Here is a 27,913-nt window from a genome sequence, read left to right on the forward strand (position 1 = left end):
TATACATATGTTCCCATAACTCTTCCCTCTTTTGTCACCCTCCCTCCCACCCTCCCTATCCCACCCCTCTAGGTGGTCACTAAGTACAGAGGTGAACTCCCTGTGCTATGCTGTAGCTTCCCACTAGCTATCTAATTTACATTTGGTAGTGTGTATATGTCCCTGCCACTCTCTCACATCGTCACAGCTTACCCTTCCCCCTCCCCATATCCTCAAGTCCATGCTCTAGTAGGTCTGTGTTTTATTCCCATCCTACCACTAATCTCTTCATGACTTTTTTTTTTTTTTTTTTTTTTAGATTCCATATATATGTGTTAGCATACGGTATTTGTTTTTATTCTTCTGACTTACTTCACTCTGTATGACAGATTCCAGGTCTATCCACCTCATTACAAATAACTCAGTTTCATTTCTTTTTATGGCTGAGTAATATTCCATTGTATATATGTGCCACATCTTCCTTATCCATTCATCTGTTGATGGACACTTAGGTTGCTTCCATGTCCTGGCTATCGTAAATAGAGCTGCAATGAACATTTTGGTACATGACTCTTTTTGAATTATGGTTTTCTCAGGGTATATGCCCAGTAGTGGGATTGATGGGTCATATGGTAGTTCTATTTGTAGTTTTTTAAGGAACCTCCATACTGTTCTCCATAGTGGCTGTATCATTTTACATTCCCACCAGCAGTGCAAGAGTGTTCCCTTTTACAAAAAATTTAAAACCCCCTCAATACCACATCTCCCCTGTGGCTGTTGCTCCATTTCTCAGCCCCCCTTTCCACTAACACTCCTCAAGAGAGCAGTCTTCACACACTGTCTTTATGTGCTCTCTGTCCATTTTCTCTGAAACTTCCTCCAATGAGCTCTCCTCTCTCTTCCTTGCTATTAAAAGGGCTCTTGTCAAGACCACTAATGAGCTCCTCATGGCTGAATCCAATGATCGGTTCCTGGCCTTCATCAGCTTGACTTCATTTGATACTTGGATCTTTCTCTCCTCCAGCTTCTAGGACACCATTCTCTCTTGGCTGTCTGCTACCGAACTGGCAAAAGCAAAATCTCCTTTGCTATAATTCTCCTTTTCCCAATCTCTAAACATTGAGTGCAGGGGCTTAGCTCCTGAACACTTTCCCTCTTCCATCTATCCTTAGCTGTCCCTAGATAATCTCACCCAGTCTCAAGGCTTTAAATCCTACTTACATGCTGATGAGTCTCAATTCCATATGTCTAGTTTAGGCCTCTACCCTAAATTCCAGATTCGTATTTCCTATTGTCTACTTGACATATCCAATTGCATATATAATGGGCGTCTCAAACTAAACATGTCCACAATGCTCTCACAAACCTGCTCCTCCTGCAGTCTCCGCATTCTCAGTGAGTGGCCCTTCTATTTTTCCAACTGCCTAAGCCCCAACATTTGGAGGTATCCATGACTCTTACTCTCATACCCAATACTCAATCTACCAACACAGCTTTCTTCAAAGTATACCCAGAGGACAATCACTTCTCACACCTCCGCCCTAGTCTGAGCCACCGTCATCTCTCAGACCATTGCGATAGTCCCCTAACTGTTCTGCCAGCTTCACCTCTGCATATTTTCAATCTGATTTTCTCACAGAAGCCAAAGTGATTCCTTTAAAACTGATTATGTTACACCTCCGCTCAAAACCCTCTAACGGCTTCCCACCTCGAAGCCCTCACAATGGCTTCCAAGGTCTTGTGTGAATCTGCACCCTCACCTGTCTTTTGTCACCTCCTCCCATTTCCCTCCTTGTTCACCTGCTCTAGCCACACTTCCTTGTGGTTCCTAGTATAAGCCAAGTGCTGCGCGCTCCAGCTTCAGGGTTTGTGCACTGGGTCCTCTCCTGGAACTTCTCCCCCAGGTGCCCCCAGGCTCGCTTCCTCCTCCTTCAGACTTCAGCTCAGAAGTCACCTAGGGAATGGACTTGAGGACACAGGGATGGGGAAGGGGAAGCTGGGACAAAGTGAGAGGGTGGCATGGACATATGTACACCACCAGAAGTAGAACAGATAGCTAGTGGGAAGCAGCCGCATAGCACAAGAGATCAGCTGGGTGGTTTGTGACCACCTAGAGGGGTGGGATAGGGAGGGAGACGCAAGAGGGAAGAAATATGGCAACGTATGTATATGTATAACTGATTCACTTTGTTATAAAGCAGAAACTAACACACCACTGTAAAGCAATTATACTCCAATAAAGATGTTAAAAAAGAAGTCGCCTTGGGTAACAAGGCTTTCTCTAATCTTAAATAGCCATCTGCCCCTGACCCCGACTCCCCAACACACACCTCTATCCCTTTTAGCCTGCTTCATCTTCTCCTTAGCACTTACCATCTGACACACTATGTATAACTGTCTATTTATTGTTCGCTTCCTCCCAATCAATACATAAGCTCTGTTAGGACAGAGATTTTTGTCTGTTTGATTGTTATATTTCCCAGTGCATAGAACAACGCTTACACATAGTAGGTGTTCAACAGATATACTTTTGAATGAATCTACGAGAGTAATTAAAAGTAAAATGAATTGTTTATAAGTTTAATGTAAAATAACTTTAAAAACTAGTTTGAAATGTATTTTAGCATTTCACAAATTTTCTGTTTAATTAATATTAGCATTGTTTCTTACCTGAAGTCTCTATGTAGTAATGGGTAATTGCCTTCCAGTGATAAACAAAATCTTCTTGTAAAGGAAGAGAAGGTGCAAGCTATACAAACACAAACAAAAAGACCACAGCAATTAAGAAAAGGCATTAAAAGTTTCCCATTAAGTATAACTCTGTATTTGTCTACTAATGATGCAAAAGCAGCATAAGAATAAGAGGTGAGCTTTAATTTGATTCTTTATGTCAATATCAAAGAGAAACAAAATGAGTCAAATCCAAGAAAGTAAAAATGATTTATTAAGAAAGAGGACAAACACATTTATCAGCATTATTATTATATTATAGTATTGGGTATTTTTTCCCCTCCCCTGACACTAGTTACTATATATACAGCTTCAAAAGTAACAGCGTTACATGAAAACACAATATTCTATTACTAAAGTATCAGTAAAATGAATCGATAACCAGGGATCTTTGTACCTAGGACTTTGAAATGCAAGACAGTAAAAAGGCTGCTATGTAATTAGTTACACATCACCAAAGTCAACCCTGTAATCAGATTAAAACTGTTCTGTATTTTCAATGACATACAGAAGTGAATCTTTTTAAGCCTAGATTAGGCAGTGCATATTTTTAGCAAAGTAACTACATGAACAAGACACTACCAATTTAAATTCCACAAAGTCAAAAATGTTTTACATTTTAATTCCGAAATTTACTTCAGAAGTTTTAAGACCAAAATTATATCCCTTCAGCCATCTCGTACCAAATTTACAAGTATTTCAAATGGGTATTAAATGGATAGAAAAAGATTTGGATGTACCTTCTAAAACATTTTCTTGTCCTTAAAAAGAGTCAGAGAAAGAGAGAGAACTCTCTCTCAGTCCTAGTATCATCAATAAATTTTGGTCAGAAAGTACAGAGTTGACCCAGTTTACTTAAGAACAATTAGGTTTCAGGCTTCCCTGGTGGCGCAGTGGTTAAGAATCCGCCTGCCAATGCAGGGGACACAGGTTCGAGCCCTGGTCCGGGAAGATCCCACATGCCACAGAGCAATTAAGCCTGTGCGCCACAACTGCTGAGCCTGTACTCTAGAGCCTGTGAGTTACAACTACTGAAGTTGGCATGCCACAACTACTGAAGCCCATGCGTCTAGAGCCTATGCTCTGCAACAAGAGAAGCCACCACAACAGGAAGGCTGCGCAATGCAACGAAGAGTAGCCCCTGCTCGCCACAATTAGAGAAAGCCCACGTGCGGCAAAGAAGACCCAACACAGCCAAAAATAAAATAAATAAATTTATTTTTTAAAAAAAGAAGAAATAAGGGCTTCCCTGGTGGCGCAGTGGTTGAGAGTCTGCCTGCCGATGCGGGGGACACGGGTTCGTGCCCCGGTCCAGGAGGATCCCACGTGCCGCGGAGCGGCGGGGCCCATGAGCCGTGGCCGCTGAGCCTGCGCGTCCGGAGCCTGTGCTCCGCAACAGGAGAGGCCACAACAGTGAGAGGCCCGTGTACCAAAAAAAAAAAAAAAAAGAAGAAATAGGTTTCTATTTTGGGAACCTAAACTATGGCAGCATAATCATCCATTTTCATAAATCATCTAAACAGATGACCTAAGAGGTCATGTTACTCCTATACTTCTACTTGTTCCATTTTGATTTCTTGGGAGTCTCCTGCAGGGACCTCAAAGTTCGAAACCCTGTCAAAACAATTTCCAAACTCTTGAGCAAATTATAAACATTGGTCATGATGTCTTAAGTGTTTCAATCCAGAAGATGAACTGTACTTAGGAAAAAAATGGACCTGAAAAATTTTCACCAATCATCAACATCTTAATGCTAGCTTTTTCATATGTGTGTATTCGTACCACTCTGAATAGTACTGAATTAAGAAAATATAAATATTCATCTCATTTCCAAATAGAATGCTATGAAAAATTTTAAAAGACTTTAAGATCTTTAACAAAGGAGTTAAAACCTTTGAGATTATATACTTCAAGAACATGGGGAAAGAAATAACTTGTAGGAGATTGAGAAAACAATTAAAAAGAAAAATAGGAAAGAAAGAATTAAATTGGGAAAATAATCTTCCTGAAATTTTTAGATTAAAAAGTCTGTTTTAATTAGCTACTTATTTTTAGAATCTTCCTCAAAACACAAAAAATTTCTCTTGTTTTTTGGGCCTGGTTTTTTACACACCAACTTTATGTAGTGTTAACAATTATTATTAATTAATTATGTATTAACAATTGGGAAAAACCCAAATGAAATTTGGTGTTACAAAAAATGTACCTAGTTTCTTATGTGTAAATATCATGACTTGTTAAATTTTTCCAAGGGAATTTCCAGGGTATGTATGGAATTGTTCCAGATTATTTCAACCACAGGATTTAACTCTATTTACAAGGAAAGTTACTAAATCAAAGGTCTTAATGATTTGTGTCGGGGCCTTTGCTGTTACAGTCAAATTCAAAGCAGGATGGTGTTGCTTACTTGTGAATCTCTTGCAGAAATTTGCTTTTATTAAATAAGAAACCTATTTACGGAGACAGTGAAACAGTTCTAAGTTGCAAATAATTTAGTAACAATCTTGTTCAAACATGAATAAATTTTCTTACTTAAGTTAAACTTCCTAGTAAACTTACCTCTTTCATTTCAAATTATAACATGCAAAATATATGTTTTATCATTACATAAAAACATTTATGCTCTGGGTTAAAAAAAAAAAGATGTGTGAATCAGCGTGAGGGGATTCTAATTTGAGTTAACTTCTTACAATACAGAGATTAAATTTTTGAAAATTCCTGCGCTCGATCACTATCTCAACCAAAAACTGACCTGAGTATCTAACCTGGATATCACTTTCTCTGAGAAGTCTTGCCAGACCTCCTGCCGAGGTTATAGTCCTTTCCAGACACATTTGTGGCACCCGCTCCCTGACTGACTGCTGACTCTCTCCCAGCCCTTATCCCATGTTTGTAATTGTTGAGTTACCCATCGTCTCCACTAGATTGTAAACTCAAGGAGTTTACAAAGATTATATCATCTTGTTCATCACTGAATCCCCAGTTTCCAAGTCAATGATGGCAAATAGTAAGCATTCAGTACCTTTTATTGAGTGAATAAACAGCAGGTGCTACCATTTAATGAGTAGTTAGTTATATGCCAGGCACAGTGCTACAAAGTTTACACTTACCATGTGGTCTTAAATTCTCACAATAAACTCTGAGACCCTGAGTCATTAACTGACCTGCCCAAGGAAACACTACTTGTAACTAGAAACCTGGACTCTCTTTCTCCAAAATGCCTACCACACAAAAGGACCTACCTACATTGATAACTCAGATGAGAACTAGTGTTCTCAAAGCCACATCTGCAGTCTCACATGTATCATGAACATTCCAAGCCCAGATCTTTTAAAATGCTTCTTCTCCGCTGCAACTTTCCAGACGCCCATCTCTTCTCTGCCTCTCGAAAGTCCAGCTCAAGTCTCACTTCCTCCACGGAGCCCTCTGCAACTACTCCAATCCTAAGTGTTTACTCCCCTCCTCCTATAGAACTCACTGGCTGAACAATCATCCAGATAATAATCATAATGATTAACATTTATTAAGCACTTACTATGTGCCAGGCACTGCATTAAGCACTTCATATACACAATCTCATTCTAATTTTCACAACAATCCTATCAGATAGGTACAATTATTTCCATTTTACAATGAGGAATTGAAATGTACAAAGACTAAGTAACTTGTCTCGTGAAAAAGCAAGGGACAGAGGCAAGCCTGGAACCCTGCTCTGACTGGCTCTAGGGGCTAGGCCACACTCTTGTGCACTGCTTGTACTTTAACCAGTGTTTTGTTTTGTCTCCCAATGCATTCTCACTGTGAACTCGCACTGTGCCATGCTTTCTTGGTGGGCTCATAAAATATTTACTGAATGACTAAAGTTAAAGATCACTTGTTGGAAAAGAATACACTTAAGAAAACACTACATATATTTCATCTGATGTTTTAATTCCTAGTACAGAGTAGATTTTTAAGGAATTGCTGGTCCCAAAAATCATGATTAACTCAACTATAATTTTAAAAGAAAATGTTGCATTCAAATTCTGAAAGATGACTTCCATTGAATTAATTAGTTAAGGTAGATGAAACTTTCTTTCCTGACACTGCCCTTTATCTTCTTGGAATAAATCTGCCCTCAAGGATGGAACTGACTGGAATTTAAAAGATATTAGTCCCTGGCAGATAACCTCACATAGACAAAGGCCCTCAACAAATGTTGAATGGTATGGAAGGTGTTTTATTTATCCTTTGGAGAAGCTGCACTAAAATGATCCACTTCAGAACTACATGGGAGGCCTGATTTCAGACGTGTGACATGTGGCAACTGGCTAAAAGAATAGAGTCATTTCATAACTCTTATTGGCCAATCATTTGTATGCTGAGGGAAAACTGTCATTTGTGAAACAGGAGGCAAGAGTTACATTACAGTTTTTGTTTTTGATCAAGGTGTGAATTTCTCTCCTAAATTCAAAATGCAGTCTATCACCTTAATAACACATCTTCAAATACTGATCTTTGAAAACATCTTAGTTGTATTTCATCCTTGTTAAGTAGTTAACAGGAAATGTGAAGAAACCATTAATTAAACACTAAGGAAAACTCTACACTTAAACCCCATTTAAATGAATATGTATCTGGTTGACCCTAAAAAACCATTTGAAGGCCGATCCAACTGAATCAAGAAACCTAGGAAGGGACCTCCCTGGTGATGCAGTGGGTAAGAATCCTCCTGCCAATGCAAGGGACACGGGTTCGATCCCTGGTCCAGGAGGATCCCACATGCGGCGGGGCAACTAAGCCCGTGCGCCACAACTACTGAACCTGCGCGCTCTAGAGCCCACGAGCCACAACTACTGAAACCCCCGTGCCTAGAGCCCGTGTTCCGCAACAAGAGAAGCCATGGCAATGAGAAGCCAGCGCACCACAACAAAGAGTAGCCCCTGCTCGCTGCAACTAGGGAACGCCCGCCCGCAACAACAAAGACCCAAGGCAACCAAAAATAAATAAATTTTTTTTAAAAAAGAAAGAAACCTAGGAAATAATAATACCAAAATGGTTGAGAAAACATTAGAGATTCACACCATGACACAACTGAAAAAAGGTCATGTCAGCATCTGCATCTCCCATCTCTGTAGAATCCTGATAATTATGATAATTGCAATACTGTATCAGAAAATGCTAATTGGGCATACAAATTAAAAGGAGTACAGAGAAAAGCTAATGAAATAAACTGAGGAATGATAAGATTAGTACACAGAAAAAAATGTCAAGCAAATAAAGAAACGGAACTGAATAAATGTAAAACAATCTTGGGTTAGGAAAAAAAAATATTCTTCAAATACCACAAAGATGGCTCATTCAGCATTACGTATGAGTTCATTCCCAAGAGAATGTTAAAAGGGGGAAAAAAAAATATGCCAAAAATTTTTCATAAGATTTAACCTCTTATCAAGGTAAACTGGGAAGTATCACAGCTGAAAACATTAATGCTAAGCAAGAGCATTACTTTTCTAAATGCAGTGCATTAACTCCTAGGACCAGGTGAATATAATCCACTCTTAACTTTTGCTCACTAACCTCAGCAAAGTAGAGAACCTGGATATTACAGAGCCAGTCAGACAATTTACATGGATAATCTGGTAGATGCTAACATATACAGTTATAAAAAGATAACGCAGACAGAGAACACAGGCCTCTGAACAAAAATGAGTCTTTACTGGGACAGCACGAAAGCCATCTTTCTTTTTCTAACTACTTATTTCTGTAAATATCAGCCTGAATTAGTAAAGAATATAAATAATGTAATAAATTTTTATTCCCAATTATCTCAGTATTTAGCTGTATTGAGTGTTAAAAATTAAATGATTCTTGGTACTTTAAGTTAAGGAATAATATAAAATGTAAATATCACTGTTTTTTATAAATTTCAGTTAAATTCTTAAAATAAGGTGCTGTAGATTGATTGTGTATAAGCCAAGAAAGGAAAATTAAAAGTTGCCTTAAAGTCTAAAACTGTCATCTCCCTCATGAGTAATACTGCTCTTTATATATGAAAAACCCTGTCTTGCTTGATTTGATATACTCATTTTCTCAAGAACTTGTAGTAGAGCTAAAATGACTCAAACATTTCCCCCACAGCACTTAAAATAAAAATTGTATCGAAGTTTTGTTTCCATTACTGAGTTTTAAAAATCCATTTTATTTTTATCTGGCCATAAGAACTGTTCTATTGCAACTGGGTTTTTTTTTTTTTCCTTAAAGTTGTGTAGATTTGAATGTGCTGTATCACTCAAACTGAACAAAGAAAGAGAATGACATTTTTAAAACTAGAAAAGTAACACGTCTAGCAAAATTGCACTTGTTATGAACTTCACAGGGTGCATTTTTCAACTTGGGTAATTCTGCCAGTGTAAAGCAAAACAACCAGAGTAAAGCAACTCGACCCCTTTCACTGAAACAGCAGGAAGACATTTTCCTGTTAGTTACTTCTCTTTTATTAGTGTTAGGATATTTGAGTAATGTCTCCCTATGCTTGTGTCTAAAATCCTCAAAGGAGGGTACAATTGCAGGAAAAAGGACGAGCGTCCAGGAAAGGAAGAGATGAAAGGAAACAGATGGTCCCGGTGCTGTGTGAGGGCTTGGAAGCTGTCTAAGGCGCCCTCGATGAGACCCTCCAAACGCCTATTTCACATCAATCAGTAAGGTCCAGCTGAGTTCGGCCGCAAGGCCTGTGAAAGCAAGAGCTGGCCAGACTACGAACCTAGGTCGGGTGGGCTGCTTCCTCGCCAGAGCCGCGCCCCCGGCAAGAGCACCCCTTCCTTCCTCCCCACCCCGCAAAACAAAACAAACCCAAGCAGTGTTAGGCCGTTTCTTTTGTCTTGGTCAACGCTGACCACTTGAGGTTAACGGCCAGGGAGACGGGGGAGAGCCCTGTGGCCCTGCCAGGTGCTCCTCGACTCCCCTGTCCCCACCGGAGGAATCGGGCGACACCCGACCCGGGCCGGGGGGGCCGGTCCTGCCGGGGACCCCCGCCCACCCTCCTGAGCGAAGGAAAGGGCTCCACGCCGGCCCGGAGCAGGAAGGAGAGCATGGGGGTCCGCTCGGAGCCAGGCGCGAGGCCCCGGAGCCCGCAAGACCCCGAGGCGCCCGCCCCGGGCCTCGCCCCTCCGCGGGGCCGGGGACGCCGAGGGCCGGGCCGAGGCCGCCGGGCTCTCCCAAGGCCGGCGGGGGAGCGTAGGCCGGCCGCCATCCCCGGCCTGTCGTGCGCCCGCAGCCCGAGGCCTTACCGCCTCCACGGCGTGCTGCAGGATGGAGGTGAACTTGGAGAACATCCTGTCCCGAGACTGCAGCAGTCTCTCCCGGGACGACCTGGAGAGCTCCTCGATCCGCCGCCGCCGCCCCTGCTGCGGCTGCCGGGGCCGCTCCAGAGTGAAGGCCGGTGCGGGGCGGGGAGGACGAGCAGAGGGCCGAGACGGGCCCGGCCCGGCCGCTTCGGGTGTGCGCGGGCGGCGAGGCGGCTCCGGCGGGCGCTGCGACGTGGCGGGCGGCGAAGAGGGCGTTCCAGGCGGACTCCGGGTCCGCGACACTCCGGCGGCGGCGGAGGCTCCGGCTCGGACACGGTGGCAGCTCGGCTCGGGTTCCTTCCGCCCGCTCTGCCCGCCGCGGCCTGCAGGGGGCGCCGCCGCGGCCCGGGTGCGGGGGGGCCCAGCCAGGCCAAGCCGGCCCTGCGCCGCGGGGCCACACGCCGGGGGGGCAGGAGAGGCACCGAGAGGCCGCGGCCTACCTGGGGCGGGAGTTGGGCCTGGGCGCAGCCGCCCCCCCTCTTCCGGCGACAAGGTCATTCTTACGTTTTAAAAATTCAGCCGTTCTCACTCGCTTTGTTTCTCCGATGGAAGTTAACCTGCCGATTTTGTATGAAAACGTAGACATGTATGTATATAAAATTCAGAGGTTCGTCTTTTAAGGGGAGATTTGCAAGACTGGTAAGAAAAAGCACAGTATTCCCAAGGCAAACAGGAACAGTGGGTTTAAATGCTAAGAATTAGAACAAATCAACTAATGCAGATGAAATGGCTTTGCTAACTGTAAAACTTTATTATTATTTTTATTGTTGTTGTCGTTGTTAATATTATTTTATTTAGTTAGTTATTTATTCAACATTAAAACAGGAAGCCCCAGATGGACAAATGGTAAGATGATTCAGTTATTAATTTGTAACATGTCTGATAGTTAGAAAATGTATTTAGTATAGCATTTTCTATTCAGCTTATCAGTTGATACTGGGAAACATCAGTGAGGGAAAGAATCAGAAGGGGTTCTAGGAAATGCATAGGACAGATAAGTGGAGCTACAATGTAAGCGCTCGGATGGAGGCTTCTTAAAATACAGTGCAACAGTATATTTGGCAAGCCTTGAAGAAACAAGATTCGGGCCGGAAAAGTTTAGGTTGGGTTGATACAAATTATGAAAATGTTCATATCCTGGAGAACTTTGTTTTTGCTTGTATTGGCATTTTTTCAAAAGAATCACTAAATTCTTGATAAGATGGGGGTGGAGTAAGTGTTGCACAACCGGTGAGGAAAATACGTATTTGTAACTGAATTAGTTGAACAGAGGAAAAAGGCAGAAAAAGTAGCATCAGTGCAGGGTGGTGTTTAGAGCCAGTCTCTGGAGCTGGGTAGCCTAGATTTAAATCCCAGTTCGGCCACTCACTGTGGCAACTTGTTTAACCTCTTTGTGCTTTTAGTTTCCTCATCTGTAAAATGGGAGTATCGCCTACCTCATGAAGTTGTATGTAAATTCCTTAATATACGTAAAATACTTTAACATGCCCAGTCCATAGTAAGCAATGCATGGATAATTGTTATTATTCTTGTTGTTATTAGTAATAGTAGTATTTAACAAAATAATAGGTCCAGAAATCAAGATTTAAGGAGGAGACTTTAACTAGTCTTGTGTTCTTTTCTCTCCTGTTTTTGCTACCTCTGTCCTTGGATAGCAGGTAAATTTGACCCTAATTCCCTGTATAGTAGCCCCCAGAATGCTGGTGGCAAATTCTGTCATTTGCTAAAGATCAAAATGTGCTCCTTATCAAACTGTAGCTAATTGTGTCTGCTTCAACCAAGAGTACATACTGTTTATTATCATTATTATTATGCAACAGTTTAAGATGGTGAGTCATATTATTAACTAATTATTTTCCTGACCTAATTGACATACTTATATGGTGTTTTGTATTTTCATAATACCTTACAACCACTAATTGTATGAGGAGGTCTGTTTAAAGCAGGCTTACTTAGAGTTGTTTGTATTTGACAATGCCTGTCTTTTGTATCCTTCATATAAGCACAATAAGATATATGTTTTGCTCTAGATTAATATCAATATTTAGGATGACGATTCATCTATTCGATATGTAGGTTCCAAGACATGCAAGTTGGACTAGAATTATAGTAGAGCGGTTACTCTTACTTCCTGTCATCCTAGAATGACACTAACATTATCACCAGCCTTATGCATGGGCAGAGTTGAACCTACCTCAACAAAGTAGCTTATGACTTAAGAAAGCATAACAAAGGCTTTCCCGGGTCTCCAAAACACTTAGAGATAGGTGCCTGAAATTCCTCAATTAGAACATTATTTCTTCATTCCTTTAGCTTAAGGTGAATAAGAAATTTAGTCCCTGCTTAAATTAAAATACTTTGGGGAGAGATAACACATTAAACTCTTATCATTCATTACACCTGAGGGTGAATGAATTTGTTAAGTTCTTTTCTGAATAAAGTTTAATCAGCAAGGACACAGAAAAATCTGTGAAACTGAAACTTGGTTGGGATGGAGTTGAAGAAGAAATAGAGTTAGAGGATACCCACTTTCAAAATTTGGCAGACTTCTGGAGATGTTCTCTATATATTCCCTCTATATATAGAATTCAGCAACATTCCCTTTCCAAATGTCACTAAAAATTACAGTAAAGAGATTTTTCAAAGTACACACCCCAAAAAGTACACATAAATTAAGAGATAGCAATACAATTTTGAGAATTGGAAAGTAACTGTAAAGGAGGTAACTGATATGACTGACATAAAGCTGAATCCCAAGGTAACAATTAAGGAAACCAAGAACAAAAGTGATATGTCAGTACATTCACAGAACCTCTCAATGGCTCAGGAATTGGTAGCATTAAGTACCTCTGGAAGTAGAGGTAAAAGTGGGACTGAAAATAGCAGGATGGATTGAAAGTTTGTTTAGAACTGGATAGATGCATCCCCCCAACCCCCCCACCTCCCCCACCACTCCACAAGATTGGCTGACTTCCCCTTTCCCACCCTGGAATAACAATAGAGACTTTTTCCCAGAAAGGGAGGGGTTCCATACTGAGAGAAGAAAAGGAGAAGAAGATAAAGTGAAAATAAACCTTGTGAATGTTGAAGACACACGTCCCCAACCCTCATCCTGCACTTGGCTCAAAATGTAATCATCAGGCTGATCCTTCCAGGTAGAATACAGGAAGGGTCCTCTCTGGAGAATCCATTTAATCCAAGAGAAAAGACCCAAAGGTCCTGCAGAGGGAACCCAGACAAGTCTTCAGTGCAGCCCACAGTTGACAAGCTCTGTCCACAGGCTCAGAGCTTCAGTTTCTTCATGCACCTCTTTTAAATAGGATCACACAGCCCCGGGGTCATCAACAACTTGAGGAAAGCTTACAACATTAAAGATAGAACCCAAAGGAAAAACAGGACAAAAAAGAAACTGGGAAGAAACAGAGTCGCTTACATTGAACATGGAAAGGAACATGATAGGAAAAGATGGGAAGAAAACTTTAAAAAACAACTATTTTAATATCCTCATTAATATCCTTAGAGAGATAGAAGAAGATGTTGCATGTGTAAAATAAGAATGGTATCGTATTTTTTAAAAGCATCATTTTGCAAACAATAAAGAGACTCTTAGAAATCAAGAATATAACACTTTTTTTTTTAAATAAGAAGGGTGGAAAATAAACTTGAAAAAATTTAGCAAGCTTAGACTAGAGCAAAAAAGAATGGAAAATGGCAGGGAAATTTTTTTTTTTTTTTTTAACATCTTTATTGTAGTATAATTGTTTTACAATAGTGTGTTAGTTTTCCCTCTACAACAAACTAAATCAGTTATACATACACACATGCTCCCACATCTCCTCCCTCTTGCATCACCCTCTCTCCCACCCTCCCTATCCCACCCCCCCAGGCGCAGGGAAATTTTTTTAAATTAGAAGGCCAGTCCAATGGATCCAACATCTGAATAATTGGAGAGAATAGAGGGAGGAAATAATTGAATATATTAATTAATCGATATAATTTTATAGATCTGAAAGACATGAGTTTCCAAATTGAGAGGGTTCATTAAACACCAGAACAATGAATGAAAATAGACTTGCTCTAGAGGGCATTATTGTGAAATTTCAGAACAGTGGGTTCAGAGAAAGCTCCTACAAAACTTCCAATGAGGGGAAAAAAAGAAAACAAGTTTATGCAAAGAATCAAAAATTACAATGGCATCATACTTTTCAACAACAAAATGGGATGTCAGAAGGCTTTGGGGCAATGCCTTCAGAATTCTGAGGTAAAATAATTTCAATCTAGAATTCTATACTAAGAAACTATCAATCAAGTGTAAGGGTAAAATAAGTCATTTCAGATGTGCAAGGTGTTGAAAATTTTTCCTGACTTGCAGTCTTTCTCAGGAAGCTGTCAGAAGATGTGCTCCATCAAAACTCAGGGAGTAAACCCAAGGCAAAAAAATAAAGGAATCAGCTAACAGAATCCACCATAAGAAGGAGGTAAAGGAAATTCCTAGGATGATAGTAAAGCAGAATCCCAGGAAGACAGCTATGCATCAAGATGGGATAGCAAACAACCAGTCCAAATTGGAGCAAGTCAGAAGAGAGTCCCTACAGAAACAGACTTGCTGATATAAAAGACAAACTAGTGGTTACCAAAGGGGAGAGGGAAGGGGGAAGGAGGAAGGGGCAAAGTAGGAGTGTGGGATTAAGAGATACAAACTTCTATGTCTAAAATAAATAAGCAACAAAGGTATACTGTATGGCATAGGAAATTATAGCCATTATCTTGTAATAACTTTTATTGAAGTATAATCTGAAAATACTGAATCATTATGCTGTACATGAAAAACTAATAAAATATTGTAAATCAACTATACTTCAATTTAAAAACAAAAGAAGAGATTTCCTTAAGAAGATAGAACTGGTGGATGGCCTATCTATGTGTTTGAGCAGATCTTTCAGATAGGAGGAGAGTGATATTGAATTAGTGATAAATACAAAGAAAACTAAGCAAAGGAAAAAAAAAAAGCTAGATCATTGTTAACACCAGGAAAAATATTGTGTAGAAATATGTAATCATAGTATACCCGTGGCTCAACTGTGAATAGTGCTTACATAACCATAATAATATAAATACTGATCTAATTAAAGATTATGGTATTGCTGCTGTACTTAGGGAAGATGAAAGGATGGATGTGTGATGGGTGGGGTGGGGTGTGTATGTGTGTGTGTGTGTGTGAAAGAAAGCTAAATCTTTATCATCTGTAGTCAGGAAACATTAGGTATTGTTTAAACCCAAAATATCAAGAAGTAACACTATAAGCATATTATTTAAGGAAAGGAAGTAATTAACAAAAGAGCCCACCCAAAGCATTGAAAGAGGTTGCCTCTGTGAAGCCGGAAATTGGGAGTTTTGGAGGAAGGACAAGGGCTTTCATAACAAACCTTGTAAAAACCTCTTGACAAACTGTATGCTAGTATAACTGATATGACCAAAAGTTTGTTTGGCAAAGGGAGAAACTAAAGGCAAGAAACCATTTTTGGTGCAGACAAGAGATTGTAAGGGTTCATAACTGTGGAAAATAGGAAGGAGATGGTAGACTTGAAAGATGAGGTAAGATCAACCAAATTGTGTAAGTGATTAAATACAAAAAGTGAGGAAGAAAAAGTAGTCAAAGATGTTGCTAGAGTTTCTAGCTTGGATGAAGTTAGGTGAAGATGCCATTAATTGAGATAGGGACTACAGGAATGTAGAAAGATAGGGGTTTTTTTTAACATGTTACGTTTGATTGCTTATATGATGACATCTGTGTGAGGATGTTGATTATGGGATGATAAATTTGGAATAGAAAGTCAAGAGAGAGATCTGGGCTGTAAATAAAGATCTGAGAGTCATGTCTTAGAGATGAGATGCTAGAATAAACGAGGTAGTTCAGTGTGATGGTCCAGTGAACAAAAAAAATAATGTATGTAAACTTCAGGAGTCACTGAATTTAAGGATTGGGAGATGGAAGAGGAATTCACTGAAAAAAGCAGTTAAAGGGATAAGAAAATACATTATGAAGTTCAGGAAGAAGTGAGTTTTGATATTAGGAGGCTGGTTCAAGATAAAAGTAGCATAGGCTTCATCTCCTGAACTCAATCCTACAACTGCCACAGAAACAAGAGAGAAGCTGATAGATTCCAGAACCTTATATAAAAACTGTGAAAACTCCTTAGCAAATATAGCAGATACCTCTAGTGTCCAGTGTCATGTTCCTTTGGTCCACTTCTGATTGCAGCAGCAGCTGATTGCAGTTCTGTGCAAGCTCAGACAGCATCTCACCTCAGTCTCATTCAACCCTCTTCAGAACTTCTGCCACTGAAATCTCTGTGTAGGAGAGCCTGCTCCTTGCAAACGTGTGATGGAGGTAGAACCCATGGGGACAACTCTTAGCCAATGAGGGATGGAAACTGGTGGATAAAGACTCCAGTGTCCTGTCTGATTCTGGGAAGCAGTTCTAGGAAGTATTCTGCACACTTCTCAGGATGTCCTGGTGGGATCAAGTACCCACTGACCAGAGTGGTGACCTCAGTAACCCTCTGATGCTTTTCCTTCTTCATTCTTATTCTCCTCACTTCCTCACTTCCTGTGATCTGAAGTAAATTACAGTCAAGTCTTTGTCTCAGGGTCTACTTTTGAGGAAACCCACTGTGTGGGGGAGTTAGAGTGGAAGAAGCCTGGAGGGGAAGACCAAGTGCCACAAATTGGGTCCAGACTAAGGGAGATATACCTTTACCCCATAGGCTAGGGAATTACAACCAAGGAAGCAATTCCTAGAAATGATCAGTGCCTATTAGGTCCAGCTGCATATGACAAAAAAAAAAAAAAAATTTTTTTTTTTTCAAATAATAGTTCCTTAAAAACGTTTCTTTCTCTCAAGTAAAAGTTTGCCTGGTAGGCTGTCAGGACTCTTAACTTTCCACACTCCATCCAGTGCTGCCATACTCAAGATCAATTCATGGTCTCATAGTGATGCTGGAGCTCCAGTTACCCTTTTGAGGGCAGTAGAAGGAAGAAGTAAGGAGAAAAGCGATTACCTCCTCCCTTTTAACAAATTCTTTCTGAAAGTTCCACACTTCTTACATTTCATTGGCCAGAACTTACATAACCACACCTAGTTTTGGGGAAAGAAAGTTGGGAAATGTAGTGCTTAATTCAGAGTAACCAGCAGAAAAATTAAAAGTATAACTTTCAAATTCAGTACAAAAAATTTGCTCAATCCAATGAAACGTGGGAAAGAAAAAATACATAAAAAAGAAGCATGAAAAATAGAAAACTTAAAATAGGTATATTAAACATAAAATAAAATAGGTATATTAATTATAATAAATGTAAATGGACTAAACCCACCAATTGAAAGCCAGAGAGTCATACACTGGATTTTTTAAAAATATCTATAATTGACTCTTGAACAACATGGGTTTGAACTTCAAGGATCCACTTATATGCAGATTTTTTTCAATAAATATGCACTACAGTACTACATGATCCACAGTTGGTTGACTTCATGGATACAGAAACGCAGATACAGCAGGATGACAGTAAAGTTATACACAGATGTTCCACTGCTCAGAGGGTTAGCGCCCCGAAACCGCCACATTGTCAAAGGGTCAACTGTAGTACCATACTTTCTAGGAGAGGCACATTTAAAACAAAAGGGAAGAGAAAGGCTGAAATAAGGAATAGAAAAGTTATACCAGGGAAATATGAATCAAAGAAAAAAACAGTAGCAATTGTATCAGACAAAAGAATTGAAGTTGAAAAATGTCACAAGAGCTAAAACATAACAATATTGGTAAAATAATAATAGACCAATAATATAAATATACCTGATATTGACAAAAAATATGGTATAGACACAAAATATATAAAACAATAACTCACAGCACTACAGAAAGAGATAAACTATTGTACTTAGAGGTTTTAATTCACCTCTCACATATGCAAATAGATCAAGCTCTGAAAATAAGCAAAGATATAGGGTATTTGAATAACATGATTAACAAACTCAAGCTAAAAGTTATATAGAAATGTATACCCATGAAAGAAATCATACTTTCAAGCATACCTGGAACATCCACAAAATTTGATTACATACCCAGCCACAAAAGAAGCATTAGGAAATTCCAAAGACTCAATATTCATTCTTTAACCAAATATTTATTGAGCAGCACACACACACACAGCAGTTATATCCTAATGGGAAAAACTAATAACAAACAAATATATGATAAAATTTCAAGTAGTGGTAAAAGCTTTGAAGAGAATAAACTAGAATAAGGGGAGAGAAGATGATTTGGTGAAGTCTTATTTTAAATAAAGTGGCCCAGGAAGTCTTTTCTGTGGAGGTGTCATGAACGAAGCAAGGGAATTAGCTATGCAAATAGAAGAGTGGTTCTGGCAGAGAAAACATCGTGTGCAAATGTCTTATGATATGAGAAAGAGTTTGACGTCTCTGACAAAGGCCAGTGTGGCTGGAATGGGTAGGTGTTTGAGGAGAAAAAAAGAAAAAGTTGAATATGCAATTAGGGAGGTGGCCAGGAGTCAGATCACAGAAAGCAGTAATTCTCAGTGCTGTCAAATTCAAAGGGCCCCTTTTCTTAACGGAAAAATGTTAATGAAAGTATTACAAATACGGAAAAGTCATATGTGTACACCTTAATGAATTTTCACATAGTGAACCACCTGGGCAATCAGTACGCAGATCAAGAAAGTGAGCATTACCCCTACTTCCGAAGCCTCTGAATGCCCATCCAGTCATTAACCCTTGCCATGAGTTACCACTATTATGACTTCTAACACCGTGGACTAGTTTTGCCTCATTCTGAACTATATATAAAGTGGAATCATATAACGTGTATTCTGTCACTGTTGGGTGCAGTGTTGTAAAAGCCAAACTTGTTAATATTTGGTTCTGATCTTCTATATCCATAGTGATTATTTGTTTGCTTTGTTCTGTCAGCTTTTGAGAGATGTAAGTCTCCCACTATGATTGTGGCTTCTTCTACTTTTAGTTATGCCAATTTTGCTTTATATATTTTGAAGCTGTGTTATATGTATATTCAGATTTTGACTTTTAGTCACTTCCTGATGGATTGACCTCTTTGTCCTGATGTAAGTCCCTTTTATGATAATAATGCTTCTTGCCTTAAAGTCTACTATGATTGATTATAAGTATAACTGGTTAATGTTTGAATACTGAGTATATAGTTCCATCTTTTTACTTTCAAACTTTCTGTGTGCTTAAAAAATAAGATCTGTCTATTGACAACATAGGTTTTTCTTTCATCTACTGAGACAGTCCTTTACTTGGAATTTTATTCTGTTTAATATAGTTGCTGATAATTTGGGTTTATGTCTACCATCTCACTATTTATTTTCTATTTTACCAGTTTTTTGTTTCCTTTTCATTCATATCTTACCTTCCTTGAATTAATCAAGATTTTAAATTTCCATTAATATTAATATTTTAATATTGTTACATTTATATAACAGTTTAACAAAATTTGTTAATTAGACATTATTTTTCTTTTAGTATTGATAGTTAGATTAGAAATTATAACATACATCCTTGACATATTCTATTTTAATACAGATTATTACCTTCATAACTTCCATAATCCATAATAATGCTGGGACCTTAAAATACTTTATTTCTATTTATTAACTTTTACCCTTTAGGGTTGTTTTATTCCATAAAACATTACTATTATTATTTGAACAGTATATATCCACTTGTATTTACCATATATTTCCTTGTTCTGTTCTTTATTTCTCCTTTCAGTTCCCTCTGGTTTCCCTCTAGGGTTACTTTCTTTCTGCCCTGAAGAACTCTCATGATTGGTTTTTGTTTTTGTTTTTGTTTTTCTTTTAGTTTTGCAGTGGGGGGTTGCCTAAAAATATCCTTATTTCATCTTTATGTGTTTATTCACTTATTTCACTCTCAATATTGAAGGATATTCTTACTGTTGCTTGGAACTTATTTTTCTTTCAGCACCCTAAAGGTATCATTCCATTTTTCTGGCTTCCATTACTTTTTTTAAGAAGTCATCTATCAGTCTTATCACATTTTTGAGGGTAATGTATCATGATTTTCCCAATTTATATAGATAGAAACCTAGAGAATAGGTGTGGGAATAAATCTTAAGGATGGAAGGAATATAAAGTTCAATCAGGCCAATGATGGCTCATTAATCAGAGAGTCTAGATTCAGCATGTTAGCCAACGAGAATGGAAATAGATTTGATAGTTTTCTTGTTTGGTTGACCCAAATTCTGGATCCAAAAATGGCTTCCATTAAATGAAGTAGAAATGCCAGAAACTTTTTTCATATGTTGTAGAGAAAGGTATTTAGGAAATTGTAAAGTTTAGGGAAACTGGAATATTAGTGGATTTATCATGTAAGACCTGCTCATCCACCCTCCCACCACGTCCCCCAAGAGGGTTCTCAGGATACGCTTTTCATCAAAGTAGTGAGAAATAGATTTATGAGGGGATCCCCAGAATCCTTGAAGAGTTCTGCGCTGGCTCTTCTTTAGGTAAGTAGTTGAATTGGGGAACTGCTACCATTGAACTGGGACCCCTAAATTAAATGGGGATGATAGGATCCTAGGATAGCAGGGGCCAAGTGGCGGCACTTAATTACCAAAGTCAAGGTGGACATAATGACTGTAATGGACAACAGAGCCAAAGTGATAATTAGAATAGCCTAACCTGCAGAGGTCTTTGGCATCGGCTAATTGATTATGGTATCCCTAGAATTGAAATAGATGGGCATCCTTATTAAAGTCTTACTTCATCTCTTACTCTAGTTCTAATGAGCAGAAGTCTGGCTTGTATCACCACAACAGAGAGCCTCAGCTACTCTATCATTTCCCAGGCTTGAGTCATGTCACAAACCTGGAGTTCCTTGAATGGAGGGAAAGCCAGGTCCCCTTGAGAAAGGACCATGCCATACTGCCAAATATTGACAGTGTTAATCTTCTTTCTAGCCATCTCCCAAGGACATGTAATCATTTACCAATGTGACTGTGTACTGAGGAAAGAGAAAGAGTCAGACTATTTTAGGAATTACTAAATACTAGCTCTGACACTAATTTTTAGAGACCCCAAACGTTGCTGTAGTCCAGTGAGGGTAGGGCCTTAGGAAATTAAAGTCGGGTGGTCAATGGAGTTTTGTCACCGGTTCTTATATAGTGGTCCCAGTGGGTATCTGAATCTACCTTGCGGTTATTTGCCCAGTTCTGTAATGCGTAACTAGAATAGACGTATTCAGCAACTGGCAGAATCTCCACATTGATTCCCTGACTCATGGAGTGAGTACTGTCATGTCAGGAAAGGCTAAGTGGGAGCCACTAGAATTGCCTCTGTTTATGAAAATAGTAAGACAATATCATATTTATGGATGGATTGCAGAGATAAGTACCACCATCAAGGATTGAAAAGATGCAGGGATGGTGATTCCTACTACATCTCTATTCAACTTGCCTATGTAGCCTTGCAGAAGACAGATGTGTCTTGCATAACCACACTGGTTTACTGTAAACTTAATCAGGTGGTGACTCCTATTGCAGCTGTTGTTCCAGATGTGATTTCATTGCTGGAGCAGATCAACACATCCTCTTGCAACTGGCTTGCAGCTATTTTGAGATTTTTTTTCCCCTCTATACCTGTTAGTAAAGACCAGGGATCAGCAAACTTTTTTGTCAGTGACCAGATGGAAAATATTTTAGGATTTATGGGCCATAGGTCCCTGTCGCAACTACTCAACTCTGACATTGTAGTGCAAAAGCATCCATAGACAATATGTAAATTAACGGACATGGTTGTGATCCGGTAAAACTTTATGTACAAAAACAGCTGGGAGGCCAAATTGGCCTTCAGGCCATGGTTTGCTGACCTTTTGCATCATTAAATATCATCACATGGAGTCTTCTTTCATCAGGCAAGGCCAACAATACACCTTCAATGTCCTAGCTGAGGGACATATCAACTCTCCACCCCTATTCCATAATCCAGTGTTCAGAGACTGAACATTCCATTGCACATGACATCATGCTAGCCTGATACATTGATGACATTATAATGATTGCTGAGCAGGAAGTAATAACTCTTCCTGCTACACTCTTCCTTTTGTACCTGCCAGAAGGTACAAAATAAATCCCACAAAAATTTTGAGGCTTGCCATTTTTTGGTGACACTTCTAGCAAGTTCAGTCGTCTGGGGCATGTCAAGATAGGTCTCCCGTGTGAAGGATAATTTGCTCCATCTGGCCTCCACTACCACTAAGAAAGAGGTACAATACCTAGTAAGCCTCTTTGGAATTTGGAGGCAATATATACCTCATTTTTCCATGCTGCTCTGACCCATATAAGAAGTGACCCCCAAAGCTGCCAGGTTTTTTTTTTTTTTTTTTTTTTTTTTTTTTTGCGGTATGCAGGCCTGTCACTGCTGTGGCCTCTCCCGTTGCGGAGCACAGGCTCCGGACGCGCAGGCTCAGCGGCCACGGCTCACGGGCCCAGCCGCTCCGCGGCATGTGGGATCTTCCCGAACCGCGGCACGAACCCGTGTCCCCTGCATCGGCAGGCGGACTCTCAACCACTGCGCCACCAAGGAAGCCCAAACTGCCAGTTTTGAGAGGGACCCAAAACAGGACTGGGCTGCAGCATAAGTTGCTCTGTCACTTGGCCATATGACCCAGCAGATCCAATGGTGCCTGAAATGTCAGTGGCAGATAGGGATGCTGTATGGAGCATTTGGCAGGCTGCTATATGTGAATCACAGAACAGACTCTCAGGATATTGAAGCAAAGCCATGTCAAACTCTATGTGTAACTATGCTTTAAAAAACAAACAAACTAAAAATCTCCCCATATAATTCTGGTCCTCCAAATAAATGAAACCTTAAGTGTTTTTTTTTTTTTTTTTTTTTTTTTCTGGAAATTTCTCACTCCCTAACAAAAACAACCAACTTCATCCTTGATTTTTGTAGTGCTGATGCCTGAAAAAAATGTCATGGTCTTTGTGGATATGATAATAATAGGAGAAAATTGCTATTTTCCATCATGTACAAATGAAATATAAACTCAGTAACATTGGTAACTGTGGGATTAAAAAAACATATTGTATTTTTTTGTTAATGTTATTTCTAAAAATCTCCTTTGCAAGCTATTTTTCTTTTCTGAGTGCTTTTTTCTTTGAGTTTTCTTTTGACAGGATGTTGTATTCAAACTGGTGTTGTATCTGAGTCTTCAGGAAGACACTGTTCTCTCAGGAGTATGCTGAGATCTGAGTCTAGAGTCATTAGGGGTGGTCAGGGTGGGTCTTGAGAAGGATATGCAAGGCAACTTCCCTAGGTGATCTTACACAGGATCTTTAATCTAGTCTCCTTGGACACAGGAGGACAGGCTGTCTGTGTTGGCAGGAGAGGCTCAGAGAGACTTGGAGTTAAGTTCTCATCTTTGTTCAATTCCACCAGAGGTCCCCATTCCAAGCCTCAGGTCCACTCCCTCTCAATGCCATAACTTTAACATAAGAGACATGGCCAAGTCTATGAATTCCAACTCAAGTTGGTGCTTTTTTTTTTTTTGCAACCCAAGCAACTAAATTTGGGGTATGATTTTCAGTTTGGCCCTGCAGCTATAAGAAATTGCAAACTACCTTAGGGTCACCATAGACCCTCTCTAGTTCTTTGTGACTTGAAATGTCTCAAAGTTTAAAAATCACATTTTAGGGGCTTCCCTGGTGGCGCAGTGGTTGAGGGTCCATCTGCTGATGCAGGGGACGCGGGTTCGTGCCTCTGTCTGGGAAGATCCCACATGCCGCAGAGCGGCTGGGCCCGTGAGCCATGGTTGCTGAGCTTGCGCGTCCGGAGCCTGTGCTTCGCAACGGGAGAGGCCACAACAGTGAGAGGCCCGCGTAACGCAAAAAAAAAAAAAAAAAAAAAAAAAAACCCCCAAAAATCACATTTTAAAACCTTGATCTTGTTGTTTTCTTTCTGTAAGCTCTCCAGTGCAGTCAGAAGCAGCCAATGACCCCCTAGTTCTCATACTTTTCAGTATTATCATAGCAACCCAGTGCATCAACCACTTGGTCCTCCAGGCCACTTGTTTCAGTACACACTTCTTCACAGTCAACTACAGGTGATATTTTAGTTAATCATGATGACCTGCATGACCGCAGACAACTAGATTCCTATTTTCTATTAGCAAAAGACCTCGGCACTGCTTTCAAAGTTAAGGACATAACCAAACGATCCCAAATCCCATCTTTGAGGATCTGTTTCCCAGAACCACTCTGGCACTGAGTACTGTACCTGTTAGGGTACCGTCAGGAAGACAGAGACCACACCAGTCATTTCAGCAGAGAGAATTTAATGTAAGAAATGTGTTACATGGGGCAAACATTGAGGCGCAGAGATAATGACCTGCCACTGGAACAAGGGGAAGAGGTGGGTATTTTCAGGGCTTCCCTGGTGGCTCAGTGGTTAAGAATCTGCCTGCCAATGCAGGGGACACGGGTTCAAGCCCTGGTCCGGGAAGATCCCACATGTCGTGGAGCTACCAAGCCCGTGCACCACAACTACTGAGGCTGCGTACAGCAACTACTGAAGCCTGCGCGCCTAGAGCCCGTGCTCCACAACAAGAGAAGCCACCGCAATGAGAAGCCTGCGCACTGCAACGAAGACCCAACACAGCCATAAATAAATAACTAAAAAAAAAAAAAAAGTTGGTATTTTCAAAAACCAGAGGCTTGGAAGAGGAGCCCCACAGAGCAAGGACTTAGACCCCTGAGAAGGAGGCGCTGCCCTGCTGGTACCGGTACCTCATAGGGGGCACCATAAAGCTAATTTTGGAAGCGTCAAAAGAAGCTAAAGACTGGAAGTAACTGCTGGTGCCAGAGGGAAATACTGCTGCGGAGGTAACAATGACAGGAGGCAGTTCTGCTTCTTCGCTTCCACCTCATACTCTCCCTCCAGCACCCCCTGCTGGCAGAACTGAACAGTTACCCGGCAAAAGAGAAACTAGCTTGCAGACCTAGACCCGGACCACAAAGCAGAGTTTAGGAGGGTGGGACCTGATTTAATAGGATTATGTGTGTTTTAACACATAAATGCAGAGACTCAATTCCAGAGAGGACATGATAAAATAGATGTTTATATCCATATGCGGGATCAGCACGAAGGTGACAGCTCTAAATCTACTCGGGCATGTTACACTAGTGATGCAAAGAACAAATGGTGTGGCCAAGAATAATGTGATTCTTCAACGTGTTGAGCAACTTTTGGTAACGTTCCAAACAAAATAATGTACCAGTCTCCCTTGATTTACAAATTAGTGCATTCCTGGAAATTTTATTTTATACTAAATATTCAACTAACGGTAAATAGGTTTTTCATCTACGTGAATATCCAGCCAGAAATTCAAAAGTCCTTCTTTTATGGGAATAGCCCGTATATTGCAGGATGTCTAGAACTGTTCCTTGAATTCCATAGTCCTCCACTAATTTCCAAAACACCTGCTAGGATATGCTCTAGTACTGTCTCCATTAAGACCGACTGCCATGGGATCTTACCATAGGGCTAGGGCTTAGGGATTCGGGATTTTATTCTGAGTCAACCTGGAAGCCATTTGAGGGTTTTGAATGGAAACATTTGATGTACTTTTTTTTTTTTTTTTTTTTGCAGTACGCAGGCCTCTGACTGTTGTGGCCTCTCCCGTTGCGGAGCACAGGCTCCAGACGTGCAGGCTCAATGGCCATGGCTCACGGGCCCAGCCGCTCTGCGGCATGTGGGATCTTCCCAGACCGGGGCACGAACCCGTGTGCCCTGCATCGGCAGGCGGACTCTCAACCACTGCGCCACCAGGGAAGCCCCCTGATGTACATTTTTAAAAAGATCACCCTGGCCGCTGCTATGTGAAAAATAGTCTGTGAGGAAGGCAAGAATAGAAGCAAGGAGTCCAGTGGAAGGCTCACATTATTCTAGTAGAAGGAGTAAGGAGTGAGAAGTAGTTGGATTCTGGACATATTTCAAAGGTATAGCAGACAGGGTTTTCTTTAAAATTAGATATGAATGAGGGAAAGAGCAAGACCAAGGATGAAGCCAAGGTTTGAGCCCAGATGGCTGTGCATGGCTGTGCCATTTTAAAATATGGAAAATTTGGGGGGAGGGGTGGATTTTTCAGAGGGGGGAAATCAAGTGTTCTGTTTTCAATCTGTAAGACATCCAAGTGGAGATGCTGAATAGGCAGTTGTATATCCCCCTCTAGAGCTCAGTGGGAAGATCAGGGCTAGAAGTATAAATTAGGGAGTAGTCAGAGCTTACATGAAAATTTAAATACATGAACCTAGATGCGATTACCAAGGGGATGAATGTAGGTAGGGAAGAGAAGAGGTTCGAGGCATGAGCCGGAGCTACTCCAGGCTCCAGAGTCTGGGAAGAGGCAGAGGTGCCAGCAAAGGAAGTAACATCATCCTGGACTGTGTTTTTTGACCATAATGCAATAATATGGTATAATAATATGATAATAGCTAGTGCCAAGCACTATTCTAAGCCCTTAAGATTTACTACTTTAAAAAAATATTGGGAGTTCCCTGGTGGCCTAGTGGTTAGGATTCTGGGCTTTCACTGACATGGCCTGGGTTCAACCCCTAGTTGGGGAACTGAGATCCTGCAAGCCATGTGGTGTGGCCAAAAAAAAAATTTAATAAGCAACCAATCTATGAGGTAGGTTATGCTGTTGTCTTTATTGAATGATGAGGAAACTCAGGCAGAGTTGAGTACATCCTACTCAGTATTAAAACCAACTGTAAAGTTATAAAACTTGATAAAGGAAGTGCTTGCATAAGACTGTGAATGTACTAAATGCCACTGAATCATTCACTTTAAAATGGTTAATTTTATATTATGTGAATTTCACCTCAATTAAAAAAACCCAGTTGTAAAGCCAGGGCAATAAAATAGCACAGTGATAATGGAGGGAGAGACTAATAAACCAATGTAACAATGCAGACTGCTCTTGGAAAACTCTATTGCTATAAAAAATGTATGCTAGATCTGTCCATCACAACATATTTATAGAAAAACAAACACCTAAAGTCATAAACATGACAGGTAAATCTGTAGTTTGAATAATCAAAGAAAATGTAGGAGAATGTAGAGTAGGAAGATTTTCTTAAATAAGACCACAAAAAGGGGCTTCCCTGGTGGCGCAGTGGTTGGGAGTCCGCCTGCCGATGCAGGGGATGCGGGTTCATGCCCCGGTCTGGGAAGATCCCACATGCCGTGGAGCGGCTGGGCCCGTGAGCCATGGCCGCTGCGCCTGCGCGTCCGGAGCCTGTGCTCCGCAACGAGAGAGGCCACAACAGCGAGAGGCCCGCGTACCAAAAAAAAAAAAAAAAAAAAAAAACAAACAAAAAAAAAACACAAAAAGAAAACTCTAAAGGGAAAGATTGAGAGATATTATTATATCAAAGTTAACTATTTCTGTTCAGCAATAGATATCATGTACAAGCTAACAACAACAGTCAAAAGACTTCAGAGTCTAAAACTGGTATATAAGTTTCCTATTGCTGCTGTAACAAGTACCACAGATTTAGTGGCTTAAAACAACAAAAATGGATTATCCTATAGTACTGAAGGTCAGAGGTCTGGAATGAGTTTCACTGTGCTAAAAACCCAAAAAAGCCCTATATTTAAATATTAATAACATTATTAATAATAGTATCAGCACTATTAATTTCATTTATAAATACTACACATACTATGATATTTGTTAATGATATATATTATTTATACTGTATAGTATGTGACAGTATATTATTGTATAAAAGAGAAAATAGGCACATTTAATTTCT

General features: G+C 40.2%; 1 protein-coding gene across 2 annotated transcripts in view; it reads right to left on the reverse strand.

Moving 5' to 3' along the window:
• Positions 1–10,339, reverse strand: part of FHIP2A (FHF complex subunit HOOK interacting protein 2A) — a 36,966-nt gene extending 26,627 nt beyond the window's left edge. The window contains exons 1-2 of one of the 2 annotated variants that reach the window (XM_059054365.2): positions 9,978–10,339; positions 2,650–2,728 (exon numbers count right to left, since the gene is read on the reverse strand). In XM_059054365.2, the coding sequence (XP_058910348.1) occupies positions 2,650–2,728; positions 9,978–10,022 (124 nt within the window). In that variant the 5' untranslated portion in view covers positions 10,023–10,339. The remainder of the gene's footprint in view (positions 1–2,649; positions 2,729–9,977) is intronic. The other variant, XM_067024590.1, reaches the window with a different exon arrangement.
• Between the last annotated feature and the right edge of the window lie 17,574 nt (positions 10,340–27,913).

Source organism: Kogia breviceps, chromosome 2 (assembly GCF_026419965.1).
Source record: "Kogia breviceps isolate mKogBre1 chromosome 2, mKogBre1 haplotype 1, whole genome shotgun sequence".
NCBI classification, from domain to species: Eukaryota; Metazoa; Chordata; class Mammalia; order Artiodactyla; family Physeteridae; genus Kogia; species Kogia breviceps.